This window comes from Macaca thibetana, chromosome 2 (genome assembly GCF_024542745.1).
Source record: "Macaca thibetana thibetana isolate TM-01 chromosome 2, ASM2454274v1, whole genome shotgun sequence".
NCBI lineage: Eukaryota > Metazoa > Chordata > Mammalia > Primates > Cercopithecidae > Macaca > Macaca thibetana.
The window spans coordinates 88,998,819-89,024,227 of record NC_065579.1 but is presented as its reverse complement, the minus strand read 5'-3'; the positions used below and the strand labels follow the sequence as shown (position 1 = coordinate 89,024,227).

Sequence of the window (25,409 nt, the reverse complement as noted above, 5' to 3'; positions counted from 1 at the left end):
CTGAAGTCAGTTTAGTGCTTTGGTAAATCTGAAACATTTCAGATCCCAGGCATTTCAGATAAGGGATACTCAACCTGCACTATACATTGTCCCTTTTTTTTTTTTTTTCTTTTTTTTTTTTTTTGAGCCGGAGTCTCCGTCTGTCACCAGGCTGGAGTGCAGTAGCATGATCTTGGCTCACTGCAACCTCCACCACAAGGGTTCAAGTGATTGTCCTGCCTCTGCTTCCCAAGTAGCTGGGACTACAGGTGTGTGCCACTGCACCCAATTTTTGTATTTTTAGTAGAGATGGGGTTTCACCGTGTTGGCCAGGATGGTCTCAATCTCCTGACCTCGTGATCCCCCCACCTAGGCCTCCCAAAGTGCTGATTACAGGCGTGAGCCACCACGCCTGGCCCCAAATACATAATTTGTAATCATTGACTTTTCTTATCACTTTTTGCCTATCACTTTTACTGGTTTTAATCATTTATATCTTTTCATGTGAGATTTGAAGTATACATACTCTCCTACAGTATAAGCTCCACGAGGACGGGGTTGTCTGCTTTGCCTGCTATTTTTACCCCATGAACCTAGCTCAGTGCCTGGCACATAATTGAGGCTCAATAAATATTAGTTTGAAAAACAGAGTGAAAGCAGACTCTAGGGTTTGGGGGTAGGTCTGGACAGAGAGGAGTTTATGGGAGCAACTGAATCAGGAAGCTGGGTACCAGAAACTCAGGAATGAGAGGGCCCTGGGCTTGGCAGGGATGGCCAAATGCGGCCAAGAAAAGCTCTAGAGTAGCTTGGAGACATCTCCAGGCAGCCCTTGCCTTCTGTAAGCAGCAAGAATAACAGAATGTATACAGTGTGCCAGATAATGAGTTACTGCTTTGAAAGCATTTTCATGTTTAAACCATTCAACCACCTTCTAAGGTAGATATCATTAATCACTTCTACAAGAGGAAACTGAAAATATGAGATAAACAGTTTCAAAAATGTCAAACAGGCCAGGCACAGTGGCTCATGCCTGTAGTCCCAGCACTTTGGGAGGCTGAGGCAGGTGGATCACCTGAGGTCAGGAGTTCAAGACCAGCCTGACCAACATAGTGAAACCCTGTCTCTACTAAAAATACAAAAAAAAAAAAAAAAAAAAAAAAAATAGCTGGGTGTGGTGGCAGGCACCTATAATCCCAGCAACTTGAGAGGCTGAGGCAGGAGAATCATTTGAACCTGGGAGGGGGAGGTTGCAATGAATCAAGATCACACCACTGCACTCCAGGCTGGACAACAGAGCAAGACTCTGGCTGGGAAAAAAAAAAAAAAAAAAAAGTCAGCTCTAAGTAGCAAGCCAGGATGCATATCCAGGTGTGTCTGACTCTACAGTCTTTGTCCTAATCCCCTGGGCTCTGCCACCTTCACAAGATGTGTCTCCTGTGTTTCCTCCTCTTCCAAGCCATGTGACTTAAAACCTCATGCTTGAAAATCTATAGCAGCCTCTTAACTCTCATCTCCTCTCTTTCCAGTCCATCAGCACACATTTACCAGGCCACATTCTCTACAGTCCTTCTTTTGTCATTACTTACTTCCTGAGTAATCTGTAGCCATTCACCATTGCTACCCACATCTGAACTCCCTGGCTTTGCATTCCAGGCCCCATCCAGCCTCAGTCTTCCTCAGAAACTTTATCCTCCTTCGCCCTTTTGATCGACTGTCTAACCCCAAATGCCGAACTACTACATTGGAGCCATTCTGCTTGCTACAATACCGGTCTCTGTCTTTTGATAGCCATATAAAATCCTTCAGTAAAACTTGAATCCTGTTCCACTGCCTGGTGAACGCCCTTGCATATATTCCTGTAATCTTAATCAACTCTTGTTTTACTTATCTTCTGTATCAGTCTGAAAGCTCCTAGAAGCATGACTGCATACTCTACTTCATTTTATTTCCCTGTAGCATCTGACTTAGTGGCATAAGCATGGTAGATATGCAATAAGGATTTGCTAGATGAGTAAATAAGCCATGCTTCTTGTGGTCTCATTAGATTTGCTTTACAATATGTTCCGCCATACTAAAGAAGTTGTACATGCAATTTTAAAATGAAGAAACTAGGATCTTACATATATTTCTGATTGAGAATTTCAACTTGTTGGGAAATATACAAACTTTAGTGTCCTCACAGCTCAAAGTACAAAAATATTGGTGTATTGACTGCCAGTGGGGCAGGATGAAGGGCCAGGCCACAAGAAATGTTGGCTATAATAAAAGTATTACTAAGTTCATTTGCTTTTGGTTTGTGATATGCTATTCAGTGAAAAATGCACCTTCCAGAAATTTCTAAATTAGAATATTTAACATTACTTTCAAAATAATGAATGTCCTTGGGAGTAAAATAAACATAATTGTAATTCAAAATATAAAGTCACAAATATAAACTGTGCACAGTTTACCTCAGGCCACTCATTTTTTTCAGTAGATTTACCTTTCTAATTATATTTTGCTTGCACAAATATTTAAATTACTTTTCATTCCCTGAGAGCAATATACTTCATGTGTCAAGGAGGACACATATTTAACAACCATAAAACTATCTGCAAAAGCAAAAAGCTCATATTCCCCCCAAAAGGATCTTTTTAAAGAATCAAAGTGCACAATTGATCAAATAGTTGAGCAAGGTACACACAGTAGCTTAGCAGGGCTTACACATTTATTTTGTTTATTTTCTATATTTGTTTGGGTTTATTTTTTGTTTTTCATTCCCTTTGTGCTCTACAACCAAGAGAAAGAAACATCTTCAAGGAATTATATCTGCTATGTAATTATACAGTGCTGCAAATTGCAACGTTAGCTGAAGTTAAGGGCAGAGAATGACAGGGGAACTAATAGAGCATGATCTAAACCTTATTAAGTAATGGGTATCTTCCTGAAGAAAGAACACAGGGTGTCTCAAGGCCCAAGTCTGAAAATTGACTCCTCTCTTGTTATAAGAGTTTAAGAATATAGTAACTCTTCTGTTTTCTTTTTTCAACCAAAGAGCTAGGATGAGAATGTAAATCTTTTCTAGTGTCTTGAGGCATTGTGAAAAGGCATATTATTGCCAAACACCAAAGAAGGAAAACATCATAAATATTATGAATCAAAACTTTAATAGTGGAAGTTACTTATTTGTGGTTTGATTGGCCTTTGAAAACCAGCTCACAGTATTGATTCATGTACCTCCACCCTCAATGTGATTTTCATATTTTTCATTTTCTGGTCACAGTTTTTTTTTTTTTTTTTTTTTTTTTTTTTTTTTTCCTGTTTTTTGAGATGGAGTCTCGCTCTGTCGCCCAGGCTGGAGTACAGTGGCCGGATCTCGGCTCACTGCAAGCTCTGCCTCCCGGATTCACGCCAGTCTCCTGCCTCAGCCTCCCGAGTAGCTGGAACTACAGGCACCCGCCACCATGCCCAGCTAATTTTTTGTATTTTTAGTAGAGAAGGGGTTTCACCGTGTTAGCCAGGATGGTCTCAATCTCCTGACCTCATGATCCACCCACCTTGGCCTCCCAAAGTGCTGGGATTACAGGCGTGAGTCACCACACCCAGCCCACAGTTGGTTTTTATGTTGGCCATGTTGTATGATCACTTTCATGATTGAGAAAGTGATTTCAGCTCCCTTTAAAAAGATTAAAGATAAATTAATGGATTTGTGATTTTTTTATATTATTTTTAAAATGGGTACTGGATACTATAATAAGGTATTGTCTTCACTTTCCTATGGATGAGCTCAGAGAGTGATTTGAATGAGTCATTAGCAAACTAAGATTCCACTTCACAGGAGTAATGCGTATAAGTTCTTAATAAAAGGAACTAGGGCCCCTTGGAGAAATGGCTGGTTCCCAGACTGGCCCAGGGAAAGTACAAATAAACCAGTAATGTCTTCTAGTGCCAGAAAGTAAAGAAGTCTTCAGTCAAGGATGAGAATAGTTGAAAGGACACAGGTCCCAAGAGCTAAATCTGGAAAAATATGAGTAACAAAATAAATCATAGTAACAGGTAGCAATACACAGAATAAATATCTGTGAGTCCATGCTTATATAAATAATTGAATAAATAAATAAATGAGGGAGAAGGAGCAGCTTCTGGTGCTTATGTCAACCAAGAAAAAAAATCAGAAAAAGTCTCCAAATATGTTGAATTTATTTGGGAATTATAACACAAGTTGGCCTCTGTTTTTCAGTGGAGATGCCGTTACTGGGCAGGTGTTCTTTCGAGGACATCTTGTCTGAATTGCTGCAGTCCTAAAGAAAGAATCTCTTAGAGTTATTTTAGAAAGTCCTTGAGACAAGTCTTTATCTCAGACAGAGCACAAACCCTCCCCTCTTCAGACTCTCCTGGCTTTAGTTTGTTTGGGTCTCACAAGATGTGATTTCATCCCAGTGTCTTCAATTTCACATATAGAATTCCAATTAATAAACGTAGAAGGAATGATGTAAATAGAAAATCTCAAGAATCATGGTGTGTCGTTTAAAAAAAAATCACTGGGCCGGGCGCAGTGGCTCAAGCCTGTAATCCCAGCACTTTGGGAGGCCGAGACGGGCGGATCACGAGGTCAGGAGATCGAGACCATCCTGGCTAACACGGTGAAACCCCGTCTCTACTAAAAAGTACAGAAAACTAGCCGGGCGAGGTGGTGGGTGCCTGTAGTCCCAGCTACTCTGGAGGCTGAGGCAGGAGAATGGCTTAAACCTGGGAGGCGGAGCTTGCAGTGAGCTGAGATCCGGCCACTGCACTCCAGCCTGGGCGACAGAGCCAGACTCCGTCTCAAAAAAAAAAAAAAAAAAAAAAAAAATCACTGTTTGGCAAACACCACAGTAATATTTGTTGCAGACAAGAGCTACCTATCCATGCTAAAATTGGTGAAAGTATGGTAAGAAACAGGATATTTGCACAGTCCTAAAATATCTTACAAAGAGAAAAATAGTAGCTTTACAAGGGAGAAACCTAGACAGGCACCACAAAGTTAATAAATATCACCTGTAATGAAATGTATCAACAGCATGTACCTCCTGATATAATACACCAAAAAGGGTACGTCATCACGTCTATGGTGATTATTTCCCTGTTGTTTTAGATTATACATTTTGAAAAATATCATAGATTTATATAAAATTTTAAGAAATACAGAGCTCTCATGTACCCTTTGCCTAGTTCCCCCCAAGGGCAATTAAGTTGCAAAACAGTGGTAAGATATCACAAACAAGGTATTAACATGAATGTGGGCAAGATACCGAACATTTCCATCACTGTAAAGATCCCTCAGTCTTACTCTTATGTTGCCACACCTCTTTTTAAGAAAATTGGGTTGTTTTCTCATTATGGAGTGGCAAGAATTCGTTAAATATTCCAGATCATATGGGTTTTTTTCCCTGTAGTCTGTTAATACAGGAAATTATACTAATTTAAAAGTATAGCCGGGCACAGTGGCTCACACCTGTAATCCCAGCACTTTGGGAGGCTGAGGCGGGTAGATCACCTGAGGTCAGGAGTTTGAGACCAGCCTGACTAACATGAAGAAACCCCATCCCGGGGGGTCCCGGAGCAAGATGGCCGACTAGGAACAGCTCCAGCCTCCAGTTCCCAGCACAAGCAACGCAGAAGACAGGTGATTTCTGCAATTTCAACTGAGGTACCAGGTTCATCTCACTGGGGAGTGCCAGACAATCGGTGCTGGTCAACTGGTGCAGCCCGATGAGCCAGAGCTGAAGCAGGGCGAGGCATCGCCTCACCTGGGAAGTGCAAGGGGGAAGGGAATCCCTTTTCCTAGCCAAGAGAAACTGAGACACACAACACCTGGAAAATCGGGTAACTCCCACCCTAATATTGCGCTTTACCAAGGGTCTTAGCAAATGGCACACCAGGAGATTATATCCCACACCTGGCCGGGAGGGTCCCACGCCCAGAGCCTCCCTCATTGCTAGCACAGCAGTCTGAGATCTAACTGCAAGGTGGCAGCAAGGCTGGGGGAGGGGCGCCCGCCATTGCTGAGGCTTAAGTATGTAAACAAAGCCGCTGGGAAGCTCAAACTGGGTGGAGCCCACCGCAGCTCAAGGAGGCCTGCCTGTCTCTGTAGACTCCACCTCTGGGGACAGAGCATAGCTAAACAAAAAGCAGCAGAAACCTCTGCAGATGTAAATGACCCTGTCTGACAGCTTTGAAGAGAGCAGTGGATCTCCCAGCACAGAGGTTGAGATCTGAGAATAGACAGACTGCCTGCTCAAGTGGGTCCCTGACCCCTGAGTAGCCTAACTGGGAGATATCCCCCACTAGGTGCAGACCGACATCTCACGCCTCACACGGCAGAGTACACCCCTGAGATGAAGCTTCCAGAGCAAGATTCAGACAGCAACACTCGCTGTTCAGCAATATTCTATATTCTGCAGCCTCCGCTGCTGATACCCAGGCAAACAGGGTCTGGAGTGGACCTCAGGCAAACTCCAACAGACCTATAGCTGAGGGTCCTGACTGTTAGAAGGAAAACTAACAAGTAGAAAGGACACCCACACCAAATCCCCATCAGTACATCACCATCATCAAAGACCAAAAGCAGATAAAACCACAAAGATGGGGAAAAAGCAGGGCAGAAAAGCTGGAAATTCAAAAAATCAGAGCACATCTCCCCTCCAAAGGAACGCAGCTCATCGCCAACAATGGATCAAAGTTGGACGGAGAATGACTTTGACAAGTTGAGAGAAGAAGGCTTCAGTCGATCACACTTCTCAGAACTGAAGGACGAACTATGTACCCAGCGCAAAGAAACTAAAAATCTTGAAAAAAGAATGGAAAACTAGAATAATCAATGCAGAGAAAGCCGTAAACAAAATGACAGAGATAAAAACCATGACATGAGAAATACATGACAAATGCACAAGCTTCAGTAACCGACTTGATCAACTGGAAGAGAGAGTATCAATGATTGAAGATCAAATGAATGAAATGAAGCGAGAAGTCTAGAGAAAAAAGAGGAAAAAGAAATGAACAAAGCCTCCAAGAAATACGGGATTATGTGAAAAGACCAAATCTATGTCTGATTGGTGTGCCTGAAAGTGAGGGGGAAAATGGAACCAAGTTGGAAAACACTCTGCAGGATATCATCCAGGAGAACTTCCCCAACCTAGTAAGGCAGGCCAACATTCAAATTCAGGAAATACAGAGAACGCCACAAAGATACTCCTCAAGAAGAGCAACTCCAAGACACATAATTGCCAGATTCACCAAAGTTGAAATGAAGGAAAAAATGTTAAGGGCAGCCAGAGAGAAAGGTCGGGTTACCCACAAAGCGAAGCCCATCAGACTAACAGCAGACCTCTCGGCAGAAACTCAACAAGCCAGAAGAGAGTGGGGGCCAATATTCAACATTCTTAAAGAAAAGAATTTTCAACCCAGAATTTCATATCCAGCCAAACTAAGTTTCATAAGTGAAGGACAAATACAATTCTTTACAGACAAGCAAATGCTTAGAGACTTTGTCACCACCAGGCCTGCCCTACAAGAGATCCTGAAGGAAGCACTAAACATGGAAAGGAACAACCAGTACCAGCCATTGCAAAAACATGCCAAAATGTAAAGACCATCAATGCTAGGAAGAAACTGCATCAACTAATGAGCAAAATAACCAGTTAATATCACAATGACAGGATCAAGTTCACACATAACAATATTAACCTTAAATGTAAATGGACTAAATGGTCCAATTAAAAGACACAGACTGGCAGATTGGATAAAGAGTCAAGACCCATCAGTTTGCTGTATTCAGGAGACCCATCTCACATGCAAAGACATACATAGGCTCAAAATAAAGGGGTGGAGGAAGATCTACCAAGCAAATGGGAAACAAAAAAAAACAGGGGTCGCAATCCTAGTCTCTGATAAAACAGACTTTAAACCATCAAAGATCAAAAGAGACAAAGAAGGCTATTATATAATGGTAAAGGGGTCAATTCAACAGGAAGAGCTAACTATCCTAAACATATATGCACCCAATACAGGAGCACCCAGATTCATAAAGCAAGTCCTTAGAGACTTACAAAGAGACTTAGACTCCCATACAATAATAGTGGGAGACTTCAACACCCCACTGTTAACATTAGACAGATCAACGAGACAGAAAGTTAACAAGGATATCAGGAATTGAACTCAACTCTGCACCAAGTGGACGTAATAGACATCTACAGAACTCTCCACCCCAAATCAACAGAATATACATTCTTTTCAGCATCGCATCGCACTTATTCCATAATTGACCACATAGTTGGAAGTAAAGCACTCTTCAGCAAATGTAAAAGAACAGAAATTATAACAAACTGTCTCTCAGACCACAGTACAATTAAACTAGAACTCAGGACTAAGAAACTCAATCAAAACCGCTCAACTACATGGAAACTGAACAACCTGCTCCTGAATGACTACTGGGTACATAATGAAATGAAGGCAGAAATAAAGATGTTCTTTGAAACCAATCAGAAGAACGACACAACATACCAGAATCTCTGGGACACATTTAAAGCAGTGTGTAGATGGAAATTTATAGCACTAAATGCCCACAAGAGAAAGCTGGAAAGAAGCAAGAGCAAACACATTCAAAAGCTAGCAGAAGGCAAGAAATAACTAAGATCAGAGCTGAACTGAAGGAGATAGAGACACAAAAAACCCTCCAGAAAATCAATGAATCCAGGAGCTGGTTTTTTAAAAAAAATCAACCAAATTGATAGACCGCTAGCAAGACTAATAAAGATTAGAAAAGAGAAGAATCAAATAGACGCAATAAAAAATGATAAAGGGGATATCACCACCGATCCCACAGAAATACAAACTACCATCAGAGAATACTATAAACACTTCTACGCAAATAAACTAGAAAACTCAGAAGAAATGGATAATTTCCTGGACACTTATACTCTCCCAAGACTAAACCAGGAAGAAGTTGAATCCCTGAATAGACCAATAGCACGCTCTGAAATTGAGGCAATAATTAATAGCCTACCAACAAAAAAAAGTCCAGGACAGACAGATTCACAGCCGAATTCTACCAGAGGTACAAGGAGGAGATGGTACCATTCCTTCTGAAACTATTCCAATCAATAGAAAAAGAAGGAATCCTCCCTAACTCATTTTACAAGGCCAACATCATCTTGATACCAAACCTGGCAGAGACACAACAAAAAAAGAGAATTTTAGACCAATATCCCTGATGAACATCAATGCAAAAATCCTCAAGAAAATACTGGCAAACCGAATCCAGCAGCACATCAAAAAGCTTATCCACCATGATCAAGTGGGCTTCATCCCTGGGATGCAAGGCTGGTTCAACATACGCAAATCAATAAACGTAATCCAGCATATAAACAGAACCAAAGACAAAAACCACATGATTATCTCAATAGATGCAGAAAAGGCCTTTGACAAAATTCAACAGCCCTTCATGCTAAAAACTCTCAATAAATTCGGTATTGATGGAACGTATCTCAAAATAATAAGAGCTATTTATGACAAACCCACAGCCAATATCATATACTGAATGGGCAAAAACTGGAAGCATTCCATTTGAAAACTGGCAGAAGACAGGGATGCCCTCTCTCACCACTCCTATTCAACATAGTGTTGGAAGTTCTGGCTAGGGCAATCAGGCAAGAGAGACAAATAATATTCAGTTAGGAAAAGAAGAAGTCAAATTGTCCCTGTTTGCAGATGACATGATTGTATATTTAGAAAACCCCATCATCTCAGTCCAAAATCTCCTTAAGCTGATAAGCAACTTCAGCAAAGTCTCAGGATACAAAATTAATGTGCAAAAATCACAAGCATTCTTATATACCAGTAACAGACAAACAGAGAGCCAAATCATGAATGAACTTCCATTCACAATTGCTTCAAAAAGAATAAAATATCTAGGAATCCAACTTACAAGGGATGTAAAGGACCTCTTCAAGGAGAACTACAAACCACTGCTCAATGAAATAAAGGAGGACACAAACAAATGGAAGAACATACCATGCTCATGGATAGAAGAATCAGTATTGTGAAAATGGCCATACTGCCCAAGGTAATTTATAGATTCAATGCCATCCCCATCAAGCTACCAATGACTTTCTTCACAGACTTGGAAAAAACTGCTTTAAAGTTCATATGGAACCAAAAAAGACCCCACATTGCCAAGACAATCCTACATCAAAAGGAAAAAGCTGGAGGTATCACACGACCTGACTTCAAACTATACTACAAGGCTACAGTAACCAGAACAGCATGGTACTGGTACCAAAACAGAGATATAGACCAATGGAACAGAACAGAGCCCTCAGAAATAATACCACACATCTACAGCCATCTGATCTTTGACAAACCTGAGAAAAACAAGAAATGGGGAAAGGATTCCCTATTTAATAAATGGTGCTGGGAAAATTGGCTAGCCATAAGTAGAAAGCTGAAACTGGATCCTTTCCTTATTCCTTATACGAAAATTAATTCAAGATGGATTAGAGACTTAAATGTTAGACCTAAAACCGTAAAAACCCTAGAAGAAAACCTAGGTAATACCATTCAGGGCATAGGCATGGGCAAGGACTTCATGTCTAAAATACCAAAAGCAATGGCAACAAAAGCCAAACTTAAAGAGCTTCTGCACAGCAAAAGAAACTACCAGCAGAGTGAACAGGCAACCTACAGAATGGGGGAATGGGAGAAAATTTTTGCAATCTACTCATCTGACAAAGGGCTAATATCCAGAATCTACAAAGAACTCAAACAAATTTACAAGATAAAAACAACCCCATCAAAAAGTGGGCAAAGGATATGAACAGACACTTCTCAAAAGAAGACATGCATACAGCCAACAGACACATGAAAAAATGCTCGTCATCACTGGCCCTCAGAGAAACGCAAATCAAAACCACAATGAGATACCATCACACCAGTTAGCATGGCAATCATTAAAAAGTCAGGAAACAACAGGTGCTGGAGAGGATGTGGAGAAATAGGAACACTTTTACACTGTTGGGATTGTAAACTAGTTCAACCATTGTGAAAAACAGTGTGGCGATTCCTCAAGGATCTAGAACTAGAAATACCAAATGACCCAGCCATCCAATTACTGGGTATATACCCAAAGGATTATAAATCATGCTGCTATAAAGACACATGGACATGTATATTTATTGCAGCACTAGTCACAATAGCAAAGACTCGGAATCAACCCAAATGTCCATCAGTGACAGACTGGATTAAGAAAATGTGGCACATATACACCATGGAATACTATGCAGCCATAAAAAAGGATGAGTTTGTGTCCTTTATAGGGACATGGATGCAGCTGGAAACCATCATTCTCAGCAATCTATCGCAAAAACAGAAAACCAAACACCGCATGTTCTCACTCATAGGTGGGAATTGAACAATGAGATCACTTGGACACAGGAAGGGGAACATCACACACCAGGTCGTATTGTGGGGAGAAGGGGAGCGGGGAGGGATAGCATTAGGAGATATACCTAATGTAAATGATGAGTTAATGGGTGCAGCACACCAACATGACACATGTATACATATGTAACAAACCTGCACATTGTGCACATGTACCCTAGAACTTAAAGTATAATTTAAAAAGAAAAGAAACCCCATCCCTACTAAAAATACAAAATTAGCTGGGCATGGTGGTGCATGCCTGTAATCCCAGCTACTCACAAGGCTGAGGCAGGCGAATCGCATGAACCCAGGAGGCAGAGGTTGCAGTGAGCTGAGATCGTGCCACTGCCCTCCAGCCTGGGCCACAGAGACTCCATCTCGGGGGAAAAAAAAAAAAAAAAAAAAAAAAAGTATAAAACTAATTTAAAATATATAAAGTAAAAGAACTGAACTATGCATGCAATTTACCTGAGGTCACTCATTTTCTTGGTAAATTTTGGTAAAATATACGTAATTCCCATCTTAACCATTTTTAAGTGTACAGTTCTGTGGTGTTAGGTCCATTTATATTGTGCAACCATCACTACCATCCATCTACACATCTCTTTTCATCTTGTAAAACTCAAACTCTACCCATTAAACAACTCCCCATCCCCCCACCGTATGCCCTGGCAAACACCACTCTACTTTCGGTTTCCATGAATTGACTACTTTAGATAACATCAAACAAGTGGAATCAAGAGTATTTGTCTTACTGTGACTGGTTTATTAGCATAGTGTTCTCAAGGTTCTTCTAGTTGTAGCATGGGTCAGGATTTCCTTCCTTTTAATATATTTTACATATATATGAGCTCTTGTTTATCTGTTCATCCATCAGTGGACATTTGGGTTGCTCCACCTTTTGGATGTTGCAAATGATGCTGCTATGAACATGGATATTCAAATATTCCTGAGACTCTGCTTTCCATTCTTTTGGCTATGTACCCAAAAGTGGAATTGCTGCATCAAATGGATCCTCCTTTTGCTCTTTTTCTCTAAGCCCTCACTCTGAGTATCTTTTCCTTTTAGAGCTTTAGGTTTTAAAAGTTCTCATCCATTTATTCTTTAAGTAACACAGCAAACCCTTAATTAAGATAGTTCAGAGAATATAGTGGTTATTGAATTTTTTGGCTAAATCGCCAGAAATCTGTTTCAATCCTTGCTGTTAAAGAAGTGTGTTCATTTTATTCTCGTAGTAAACATAATTGAATCTCTCTGATAATTCAGGATCTTGCAGTGCCTTGGAGCTATGTGAACATGGATTCTTAGCCTAGAATACCCCAGGGATGTAAGTTATCAGGGATTGGAGCAAAGCACTAACCCTTCACAACCCTATAAAACTAAATCTTTGAGCTTAATTATTTCTGTGTTTATAAACAATATAGTAAGTATGATATAATAATTGATATTTCAAAGGTGGTTACTAAAGGTTTTTTATGTGGCCATCTTTACTATTTTCTTCCTCTCTTTCTTTGCATCCCCATATCACCAGATAATGGGCTCCCACCTCGCTCTGAGTAAACACATTTAATAGTTGTAGAAAGAAATGGAATCTGGTTCACATCTTCCTCACCCAGCTGCATTTCTCTTTTACTACATGTCCTGGTCAGATTGGGCTGGTATAATAAAATACCATTTACTGGGTGGCTTAAACAACAAATGTGTGTTTCTCACAATCTAGAAGCTGAGAATTCCAAGAGTGAGGCAGAGTCAGTGTCTGATGAGGACGCTCATCCTGGTTTGCAGATGCTGTATCCTCACCTGGAGGAGAGAGAAAGGGATCTGGTCTCTTCCTCTTCTCATGGGGCACTAAACCAATGATTAGAGGCTCCATCTTCATTGCCTCATCTAAACCTAAGTACTCCTCAGAGGCCTCACCTCCAAATACCATCACATTGGGGATTAGGGTTTCAACATGAGTTTTGTGGGGATACAAACATTCGGTCCACAGCACTACACTTCAAGAAAGAAAAATTAAGCTTTGGATGAGAGGGGACCAGAGAAAGAGTAGAAGAACCAAGAGGAAAGAGAGCAAAGAAATTAGGAAGAAGCATAAAGGGGGGAAAGGAGAGAAAGAGATGGAGTGAGGGAAGTCCCAAAGCCGGACTTCACCATTTCCCTCTATCTTTGGACAAATAAAGCCTTGTTCCCTCTGGGTCTGAGGATGGTTCTGGAAGGCGTGAATCAACTACGAGGATCCTATGGCTGTGACAAGTGGATAACTAAACCACAGGTTACTTAGGGCAGGATGAACCTAGTCAGCGTATACAGCAAGCACATCTTGACTGCCTGCCTTCCACAGCCTCCTGAGCTCAGTAACTACCAGCCAAGAATGGAAAAGATGAAACCTTCATTCCACATTTTATTTAACACTCTGTGGACAAAAGAGTAGTTCCCCAGGTTCTCTACGTCCGTTGTCTATCCCATGCCCAAACATACATTGCTCTAATCCTGGGGCTGGAGGATCTGGAGGGAGGCTTAAAGGTCAGCCTTCTTTAGCCCTTCAGCCAATAGTGTCCACAGTGCACAGGGGCAGAGGTCCTAGCATGCCATCTCTTAGATCTGACCTGATTTTAACTCTGCCTGACAAGTAGTAATTACCTTTTAAAGAGCTGGAGAAATGAAGATGCCTGGTATATTTTAAACATAGTTCCCCCAGGCAGGTGCGACGGTTCTTCTCAATGCATTTTAATCAGACCATGGGGTTTGCATGAGGTATGTCCAGGCTTGGAAGCACCCTGGGAACGCAGAGGCTCAACGACTTTAAATGTATTTTTTCCATATGGTACCCCAGGATGAAAATGAAGGTGTTTTTAGAGTAATTTGGTTATAAAGAAATTGTGGTACCTGAGTGGCTTTTTTGTACAGGAGTCAAAAAAATATAAGCAGGCTTGATTGATCTTAATAGATTACTGATGTTTCATGATTTGTGGCCTTTTTACTACTTACATTTCTAATCTGAAATTGCTACTCTCCTGTGGCATCATTAACATTATAAAACCTAAGCTAGTTTTCCTTACAAATGTGATTCCTGTCCTAGAAGAATTTCCAGTCTGACAAAGAAATAAACAGGAGCAAGTGCCATACACATGAGTGATTTGCCTGCAAAAAGATGCTCATGAAGATACCATAAATCACTGGCTCTTAACCAGGGTGATTTCACCCCTCGGGGAATTTGTCTCATTTGGGAAGCAGTTGTTACTGGCATCTAGTGGGGAGAGGCTGAGGATGCTGCTAAACACCCTACAGCACCTAGGACAGCCCTCCCCGCCCCGTACCACAACGAAGAATTGTCTGGTCCAAAATGCAGGTAGTGCTAAGGTTAAAAGCCCTGTCAACAGTGTGCAGAAGATACAACATGAACTGACAAATTGACTGAATTAGGAAAAATCCAAAATGATGCCCACAATTGTGGCTACTTGTCTCTGGGATTTTTTAGGCCCCCCATCCCTGCTTTAGCTTTTTGTTTTGAAATCACTTTAGACTTACAGATTGGATATTTTCAACCCTATTTCCTTAGCACGTGGGAGGCTTTGCTAGATGTTGAATGAAAAATGGGATGAGGCCGATTACTGGGTATATACCCAAAGGATTATAAATCATGCTGCTATAAAGTCACATGCATATGTATGTTTATGGTGGCACTATTCACAATAGCAAAGACTTGGAACCAACCCACATGTCCATCAATGATAGACTGAATTAAGAAAATGTTGCACATATATACCATGGAATACTATGCAGCCATTAAAAAGGATAAGTTCATGTCCTTTGTAGGGACATGGATGAAGCTGGAAACCATCATTCTCAGCAAACTATCGCAAGGACAGAAAACCAAACACCGCATGTCCTCACTCATAGGTGGGAACTGAACAATGAGATCACTTGGACACAGGGTGGGGAACATCACACCAACATGGCACATGTATATGTAACCTGCACATTGTGCACATGTACCCTAGAACTTAAAGTATAATAATAAAAAAAAATGGGGTAAGGAAAGAGAGACATTAGGAACAAATCCATGTAGGTTTTACTTCCATGTCAACTATGTGGGAAACAGTTGAGGTCTCAGAGCAGAGAGGAAGGCTCGGAGATAAGCTTGTGGCCTCCCGGAAACATCCAGCAGGGTGTCCTCTGCATCCCTCTGTGCATTTGCCCTTTGCTTCTGCTTGGCTTGAGTTGCTTAGTGCCAGTGGAATTGGGGTGGGGGGCGGTGAGGGGGAACCTCCTGAATAGGCTACTGATGAGCTTTGGTCCTGAGAGAAATAATTTCCCACCCTAAACCTTACCCCAGTCATTGAGGGTGGCCGGGACAATTCAGTGGGCCACTACCTATTCAGTAAATATATAGGTGTGTGTATATTGTAATTAGAACATAGACACCTGGAAAGTGAAAGTCTCCCATAATTCTGATAATAAACTTACATACATTTAAAAACTGGAAGAATATATACATTAACACATTATTGGAGATAAACATGGAATTACAATTTTACAGTACATTATACTGTTTTACAACTTTATTTTTGAGACAGGGTCTCACTCTGTCACCCAGGCTGGAGTGCAGTGGCACAGTCTCGGCTCACTGCCACCTCCACTTCCTGGGGTCAAGGGATTCTCATGCCTCAGCCTCCCGAGTAACTGCTATTACAGGCATGTACCACCATGCCCAGCTAAGTTTTTTAGTTTTAGTAGAGACAGGGTTTTGCCACATTGGCCAGGCTGTTCTGGAACTCCTGACCTAAAGTGATTTGCCCATTACAGGCGTGAACCACTGCGCCCGGCTGTACAGGTTGTATTTTTTACCATGCTATATTGTGGACCTTTTTTGTTCTAGTATGAACAGACATAAAGTTGTCTGATGAACAACTTAAAGTTGTTTGTAAAATAAGGATTATAGTGTCTATCCACCTACTTCAGAGATATCAGAAAGACTCAAATTGAGATTTGGAAAGTAGACCGAGTCTTTTAGATGAAAATTATTATATACCATGCTGACTTTTTAATTGACTGTACCAGTGTTGAATGATTTTATTACTAGTTTCTTTTGAGGTGTTACTGAAATATTTTTAAAGACATCGAGTCCTCAGAAACCATTATGGCCGTATTAATATAGTTTGTGTAATACTCATAGATTTCAAGTGTCTTTTTGTGTCTCCACAGGCAAATACATGTATCAGCCTATGACCCCTGTGGAACAGCTTCCAAGCACTGAGATTCCTGCCCGGCCTCGGGAACCCACAAACACCATTCAGATCTCAGTCTCGCTCACCGAACACTTTTTGAAATTTGCGTCTGTCTTCCAGCCTCCCCTTCCCCCTGACTCACCAAGGTACTGTATGATTTCAGACCTCTTTATTGACAACTATCAGGTTAAATGTATTAATGGGAAGATGTGTTATGTGCAGAAGCAGCCGGCGCCGCATTCCCACAAAATGAGCCCTGAGGAGGTCTCTGCACACGATGCCTTAATTTCAAAAGAGAGCAATACACCAAAAATAGATCACTGCTCTTCTCCCTCAAGTTCTGAGGACTCTGGGATCAACGCGATCGGGGCTCACTACGTGGAATCGTGTGACGAGGACACAGAAGAAGGAGCAGAACTGAGTTCAGAGGAAGATTACAGTCCAGAGAGCAGCTGGGAACCGGATGAGTGCACCCTTCTCTCCCCCTCACAGTCTGACCTGGAAGTGATTGAAACGATAGAAACGACCGTGTGAGAGTCCAGACAGGAAGCTGCAGCCTCGGACCCACGCCGAGCTTTTGTACCTTTGTCTGGTGGATCCTTTTTTCCAATGCTGTTGATATTTTTTACCCACCCACCCCCCCCAACCAACAACCGTAGCAGTTCAGTGGTATGCTGATTAGCTTCTCTCCGTCTTACAACTAAGACATTCTTTTTATTATAAACGGTTTTCTTTTGTATCTTGACTTTCTTTCTATGTAGCATCTGGTGTCATGAATTGTGACCCAGCCTTAATTTCACTGGGAGATTTGAAGGCGGTGAAGTGATGGTCGCAGAGTATCTTGGATCAGATTGAGGAGGTACCCAAAGGGAAGGAACCAGTGTTTTCTCAGTAGCCAGTCCTTCACAGAGAGACTCTTGCCATTCCCTTTGGCATGTTCACAGGCACTCCCGTCCTGTCCTGCTTGTCCTACGCAAGCAGCACTCCCTACTGAGTGTGCACTGGTAGATGCCGTTTCTTCCCTTCCCCTTCTCCCCACACCTGCACTGGGTCTGGATCAGAGCTGCCTCAGCTTACTTCCGGGAGGTCACTGGAGGCCAGTTCAGCCCATGGTTTGTGGCCAATGTCTGTACAAGGCTCCATGACTGGGGCTGAGCTAGACGTTCACATGAGGAGATGACCTCATCCGTCTCATGCTCAATCCAGCTTTAGCTGAGCACCTGTCCCCTGCAGGGTGCTGTGGGGACACAGCATGAATAAGACCTGATTCCCACCATGAAGGGGCCCAGTCCTATATATGACACATTCAACTCATGACACCCAGAAAGCTCTGGGAACCCAGGGGAAGGATGAGATTTACTTGGCTCGGGCCAGCTGGGGAAGGTGTTTCAGCATTTGAGCTGGCCTCTTGGGTGGGTTCCCCAACATTTCTCTGCTTTTAATTGTTCAAGTCTGGGAAGATCTCTTAGGAAGTTATATAGGTATCACATTTAGGAGGCAGCCACATCTGACATCTTAAGAAAAACCAACTAATAGTTTTAGCATGGAAATGCTAAAGACAGAAGCCCTTTAGGGATTAGGACTGAATCTAATAGGTTTGATTAATTCTGCTTCATTTGGTTGTATGAAGCATTAGTATGGCTTAAGTGAGGAATGGATTAGAATTCAGTATGATGCATGGATTTTTATGCAAATGCAAAAGCAGTTGAAATAGTTCGCTGCTAAGTCAGGAGAAAATATTCTGTGTAATAGTGACTTACTTTCCCACACTAACTGTCCGTATGTGTTCTCTCCCTCACACGCACAAAATAGTGACCAATTCTTTCTTCTTTAGCTCTCTCCAGAATTCTGCTCTCCATTTGTACCAGGTACTCTTGTGAGTCAGTTAACTGCCATTTCTCCAAACCTTCTATCCATGAGGCATCGTTACAAATCCTGGAAATTTTCAGTATGGCCTAATGAGCACATCAGAGTTGGAGACAGAACAATACTTCCATCCTAACTATCCAGAAGCGTGCTTTCAGGCCATTGTGCTCCGAGATGCCCTTGTGCTCTGGCACCATTATGGTACATCTCTATGTCAAATTAATTTGGTTTTGTTTGTTTGTTTTTTGAGACGGAGTTTCCCTGTTGTTGCCCAGGCTGGAGTGCAGTGGCGTGATCTTGGCTCACTACAACCTCCGCGTTCTGGGGTCAAGCAATTCTCCTGCCTCAGCCTCCTGAGTAACTGGGACTACAGGTGCCCACCACCACACCTGGCTAATTTTTTGTATTTTTAGTAGAGACTGGCTTTCACCGTGTTAGCCAGGATGATCTCGATCTCCTGACCTTGTGATCCACCCACTTCGGCCTCCCCAGGTGCTGGGATTACAGGTGTGAGCCATCACGCCCGGCCAGATTTATAAGAAAAAGTTGTGTTCTTCCCTGACGTCTCCCTCTGGCATCATTCACAAACTACTCAAGGAAGAATCTGCTTTCCCAGTTGTATGTATAATTTAAGTCATTTACTAAATAGAACTTTTTTAGGTTTAGGTGGCCAAGACATCTATAGGTTTAGAAGGCAGAGTATGCATTTTCCTTTGCAAACAGTGTGAGCCAAAACGTTCTATGCTGAATGAGAATGCAGCATAAAGTCTCCACTTGCTGAAATTTAAAGACTCGACAAGACAAACAAGAAGAGGATCAGAGGAGCTCTAGGGACAGGCACAAGAGAGGGCAGGTGGAGGCAGGTGTGGACATGAGGAGCTTCCCCCTGTCTAGGGCATGGCCCAGGTGGCACAGGGACATCTGATGAACCCTGCCCGAGGTTCTCGGTGCCTCCCTTGCATGAGTGGCCCACTGAAGGCACGTGTGGAAGCCAAATGCCTGCAAGCCACGTGTCAGGCCACAGCAGTGCAGTCACGCGCCACGCACTCAGGTTTGTAACAGCAACACCAGGGCCCTGTCTAGATCTACCCTGTGGGCGAGCCCGTTCTCCAGATGGGAGTATACAGGGGCTTTCTCCTCTACACCATTCCCATCAATGTTTTTTTTTTTTTTTTGAGATGGAGTCTTGCTCATGTCACCCAGGCTGGAGTGCAGTGGCGCGATCTCGGCTCACTGCAAGCTCTGCCTCCTGGGTTCACGCCATTCTCCTGCTTCAGCCTCCCGAGTAGCTGGGACTACAGGCGCCCACCACCACGCCCAGCTAGTTTTTTGTATTTTTCGTAGAGACGGGGTTTCACCGTGTTAGCCAGGATGGTCTCAGTCTCCTGACCTCGTGATCCACCCGCCTCAGCCTCCCAAAGTGCTGGGATTACAGGTGTGAGCCACCGCACCCGGCCCTGTCAATGTTCTTTATAGGCCCACATTCCCACCCACTAAACCAATTGAGTCAACAACCAGATAACCAGATGTCTAAAGCCATGGATATACGTGGTCACGGGGCCATATTTCTGCAGCTGGCTCAGTGACAGGCTTGGGCCCTCTCTCAGTACTATCTAGGACTTTGTCTAGGTTCCTGTTTTTTTTTAAACTCCTGAACTGCCATTCTGATTAGACACAATTTTAATGAAATTTTTGGATGTAATAGTTGATAATCACCTTAAGTATTTGCACAACCTCTTTATAATTAAAAACTCACTAAGCTTCACTTACTACTATCTACTATATAGAATTAAAGATGTTCCATTGGATTCCAAGTATCAGATACTCCTGGATCTCAAAATGACCTTTTCTAAATAAGCACAAGATTTATTTTTGTCCTAGCACTGTTGATAATACTCTGAAATATATTGTTGAACTGGAATTGTTTATGCTTGCATTCCAAAACCAACTGAAACAGATATAAAAATGTGTAGTTTCACTTTAAATTCTAGGCCTATTCTATTCTATATTATATGAAGGAATTCTCTGTAACGCTGATATTATGTTGCTAATTTGTATACTTATAGGCACTTTAGAAAATGTTTAGACTGCAACATGCACTATAACATTGAACACAATCGCATGAAGTAGCCTGTGGTTAACACTTGCACACTGACAGATGTGAAAGCTTTATAATTTGGACCCAGTAATATGCTCATTGGAGCAAGGGTTGGGCTGTGTGGATGGATAAACTGCTTTCTTGGGTTTACATGGAACCCGGTACCACTCCTACTTTTGGAAAGTTGGTTTAAAAGCTATTAGATGGAAGCTTAATTCCACTAAATGTAGACTTTAGTTGTGTTCTCTAACCAAGATTTTAGAAGTTTCAAGTTTCAAATATGCTTATAACTTTTCCAAGAAATGACGATTACAATGCTTTTGTGGTTACAACTCTTTTGTATATTAAAAAATAAGGGTTTACTGTCACATCTAGGTCTTTTTTCTGAGGCAATTTTTAAGATATGAAATAAGAATCTGAGGACAGCCCTGAAGAACAGTTGCTTTCCTGGGAGGAAGACTTGTAGCTCAAGGGCATATAGCACAAAACAAAAACAAAAGCATCAAGAGCAGAACAACACGATGTGGTTGTTTTCCTGAAATATTTTTTGGATTTGATGTGGGATTTGATTCTATCTTGGGAGTGGTGGCTTTGCTTCTTACCTCCACTTCTTGGTCTATTTGAACCATCACAAGTGTTTTGGGACCGATAACAAACTCCCTTTATGTTAATTTAATTCTTGACTTGGGTAATAGGATACACACATGGATAATTTATAAAGCTGTCCACAGATCCAGCTCAGTTTAGTGGTGCGGGTACTACTGGGCAGGAAAAAAGGCACAAGTTAAAATATTCGTCCAGTCAGCTCTTAATTATTCCTGCATCTTGTTTGCAAAATTTTATTATCACGCTCTGGCTTTTTTACATGAGGAAAACAAAGTTTTAACAGTTTTCTCTTCTATCCCCTTCTCCAGAGGAGGTGTGAACCAGAACTGAGGAGGCCAGTTGTATTTTAGGCTTTTCAGTAGTACGGTTTTGTCTTCTCCCATTGAGGAGGAGGGAAGAAGGGAGAAGCCAGTGGGAGTTCCATGCACGTGATCAGTGCTGTAAGTTCCCGGATGTCAGTGTCTCTCACATCAAAACATAAACAGGGCACTTCTCAACATTCATTTTGGAATGATTCACCATTTAAACATTGTCACTGCTCTTCTTCATCACCGTAGATAACTGAGAGTCAGCTATTGTAGGAAAAGGCCATGTTTTAGTTAGTGTTATGAATTCTTTTGTTGATTAAGGTTGAAGCAGTGTTCTCTTAGTAGCCTGAGCACTTCTCAAAGCGACCTGTCACTAGCGGCTTTAACACTGAGCTTCTATGTCGTATCCACCTCACTTTTTAAGGCTGTTCATACCTGGCAATATTCACTTAACTGCTATTTTTAAAAACTATTTTAAAGTTTTAAGCACAATGTTGACTCTTCTGTAATTTCCTAAAATTATACTGTTTTCCTACAGACAGCTCAACTTTCCTTGATATGTAACACTTTAGGAAAATACTGCCTTGTAAAATAAACTGCTTTTTTTTCTTTTATACCAGAACAAATCTGCTATTTTGGAGTGTAGGGTAATGCCTCCCACCCGACCCCAAAACAGAAACTCACGTTTGCAAAGTGTGAAACATTTATATACCAGCTCTTTCCAACGTGCTAGGAAATAGTGTATGCCTATTACCACATTAAAACTTTACAAGACCTCATGAGGTGCAGATAAATTGTACCATCCACAGTATCTACTCATAGTCACCACTCACAACTCCCAGAACTCTGGCTACATTGGGTTTATAGCAAATAAAACTTGATATCCCCCCACCAAATAGCATTTATTTCACACGCAGTTACAGCCTTTCCGTTCGGCTTACACATGCCATGTCAGGCAGTGTTGGCTGCAGTTCTGACTGAAGATTGGGCATCGAGGGAGGCTGCTGCCCTGCAGAGCCTTGGGGTTGCCTGGTCACCAAGGCTCAGGGGCCAGGCCCCAGTGTGGCAAGTCCATACTCGGAAAAGAACAGCTTCAGGGGTTGGCTTCTATTGAACAACCTTCCTAGGAACTGCTAAATAAAGTCATTATTTATCAGTAATCAAATCCTTGTTAATATTGATTATAGCTCAATGGCTACCTTAAGCTTTCTATGTGTAATCTTCACAGCAACCCTGTGAGGGAGATTACAGCAGCCACGTTTCACAGATCAGGAAAAGAGCTCAAGAAGTCCACATCTTTGCCCAGCGTGGCACAGCTTGTACAGGAATGGCAGCCAGCGTCTGAACCCGGTCACTCTGGCTCGAGAGTCCACACTCTTGGCCATTGTCTGCATTGCTCCATCCCCCTAACCCAGCAGACACCTTCCCACCGACTAGTGCCTCATCTATCGCGGTGCACCTGGTCCCTACACAGTGGAGGAGAAACACTGACAGGCTTCAATCTTTATGCCCTTCTTTGTCCTCCATACAGTAGCCCCACCCCCCACCCCAGGCCTTGTTTCTGCAAATATCTCTACACTCTGATGAGGCCATTGCTTCTTTCATGTTTAATCACCTCTTGACTAGCATTCAAGACTAGTTCTGCCTTCCCTAAAGCTAACTGATCTTTTCAAGTGATTCCTGCAGACAGCGCATCTCATCTGCGTGTGCACTCTACTGTTTTAACTCTCTACCTAACTGTATTGCTACGGTCCTGGAAGGCATCTCATTGTAGCCTCTTAATGCTGACTGCACACACTTTTATTCTGCAATAAACTTTAATTTAGCATCTCATCCTCATTACAATTCAATCACTGGGAACTGGTAAAGCTCTTAACCCTTACTGTCCCACCCCAGTTCTGTGCTGAAGGGAGTAAGAAGGATCTCAGGACTCGGCCTCCCTGCGGTAGAGTTTAGAGAGGGGCAGTTAGAGGTCAGATGGAATTCTTCAGGAATCGGATATATGGGAAATTTATGGAAATAAAGTAAAAAGCAAGGCAAAAGCAAATGTGCCAAGATTAATAGTGTTTTTGTTGTAAATTTTCTACTTTTCTAAAATGAAGATACATTACTTTTACAATCAGAAACAACCCAGTAAGTTCTTTTGAAGATGTCAAGTCCTAGGACAGTGAGTACCTGTGGAGCCCAATGTTGCTGGATCCATGCATGGAAGTGAGTCGAGGCCGTGGCCATAGCTGCTCATGTACCCGCTGGAAGAGACTAGCAGCTGGGCTGGGAGTGTGTGTCCTGAAGCTAATGGGCCTCCACAGAGGAGTGGCCCCTTTCATGGCTGGAGAGTTCATGGGCCAGGTGGGTCGGAGAAAGGGGTAAGGCTTCTCCTCCTGTCTTCCTCAGTCCCCAGTCTGAAGCTGTGTGTGACTCTGGAGGTCGGAGATGAGAAAGCTTGGGATCCGGGGGGACCATCCTGGCACTGTATGACACCTGGCTGGTCACCTGTTGTCAAACCCCAGATGATTTCTCCCAGGACAAAGATGATGACAAAATAACACAGCATCGTGGATCAGCAGAACACCACAATGTGTGAACAGGGACCTGCAGTTTACAAAGCATTTTCCCAGATGGCAGCTTAACTGCTAGACGCATCAACTCTGTGTGGTGGACAGGGCAGGGATATTGGCGAGTTTCTTGCGAAGCAGCCAACAGTTAACTCTAAAGGTCACACAGCAGGAATTAGCAAGGTCAGAGCCCCAGATGTCTGATTCCAAACCCAGCCTTGCTGCTCTGCCACTTGCAGAGCCCCTGCAGTCAAACCCTGCCCTGTTTTGCAACCCATTTTCTCTTCGCCCCACAGCTGAGGCTGAGAGGGCATCCCTTGCATCAAGGGAACTACAGCTCAGCCCTCGGATATCGCCTGAGGTTGCCCTTAGTGCCACATCACTGTGCGCCAGCCTGGCTTGACCTAGATCTGAGTCTGATCTGGAGAACAGGCACTAACTAGCTCATGCTCAAGCGTGGCCGTTGGGCCTAAGAACTCATCTTGGGAATTGGCCTCGGGTTGGCTTTTTTTTTTTTTTTTTTTTTTTTGAGACGGAGTCTTGATCTGTTGCCCAGGCTGCAGTGCAGTGGCACGATCTCGGCTCACCACAACCTCCAACTCTCAGGTTCAAGTGATTCTCCTGCCTCAGCCTCCCGAGTAGCTGGGACTACAGGTGTGTACCACCACGCCCAGTTAATTTTTGTGTTTTTAGTAGAGACGGGTTTCATTATGTTGGCCAGGCTGGTCTCGACCTCCTGACCTTGCGATCCACCTGCTTCGGCCTCCCGAAGTACTGGGATTACAGACGTGAGCCACCACGCCTGCCGGGTTGGCTCTTTAAGAAGCCGCTTCTCCTGTCCCCCTCGCTGCTACCTCCATTGTGATTGGGACCTTCGATACTGATTGCTTCCCTCACCTATTGCATGTCCTCAGTAGCATCTGCTTTGGACTCACCTCCCGGGCCAGTCTACTTCAGGTGACTGTGTAGATCCTGAATGATTACTCAGCCATGAGCCTCTCATATCTGCCTCAACCAGGGCTCTGTGCAGTAAACAAAGGAGTACATTTCAGCCCTCATGTTTAGAATCTGCCTGTGTGAATTGCAATACCAAAATTCACAGAGCAAATACAAGCACACCCGTTTATCTGCAGAAGGACCTGGAAAAGCCATCCTGGTCTATGAGCGTCACCACGCTAAGCAGTCAGACAGGACTCCGGAGGTCTCAGGAAGAGCCGGGAGGCCACGCAGTGCCAGGAGGGGAGGTTCACCGGGGCCCAGGTGTGAGTTGCACAGGGGATTCACAGAGCCTGTTTTCCCTAAGAATCTAGAATGAGGCGATTCTAGCCTGATT

General features: G+C 42.8%; 1 protein-coding gene across 1 annotated transcript in view; it reads left to right on the top strand.

The window, feature by feature from the left end:
• C2H3orf70 (chromosome 2 C3orf70 homolog) overlaps nucleotides 1-23,354 on the top strand; it is an 83,771-nt gene extending 60,417 nt beyond the window's left edge. The window contains exon 2 of the mRNA XM_050780259.1: nucleotides 16,621-23,354. Within this exon, the coding sequence (XP_050636216.1) occupies nucleotides 16,621-17,177 (557 nt within the window). The 3' untranslated portion in view covers nucleotides 17,178-23,354. The remainder of the gene's footprint in view (nucleotides 1-16,620) is intronic.
• The last annotated feature ends 2,055 nt before the right edge of the window (nucleotides 23,355-25,409 follow it).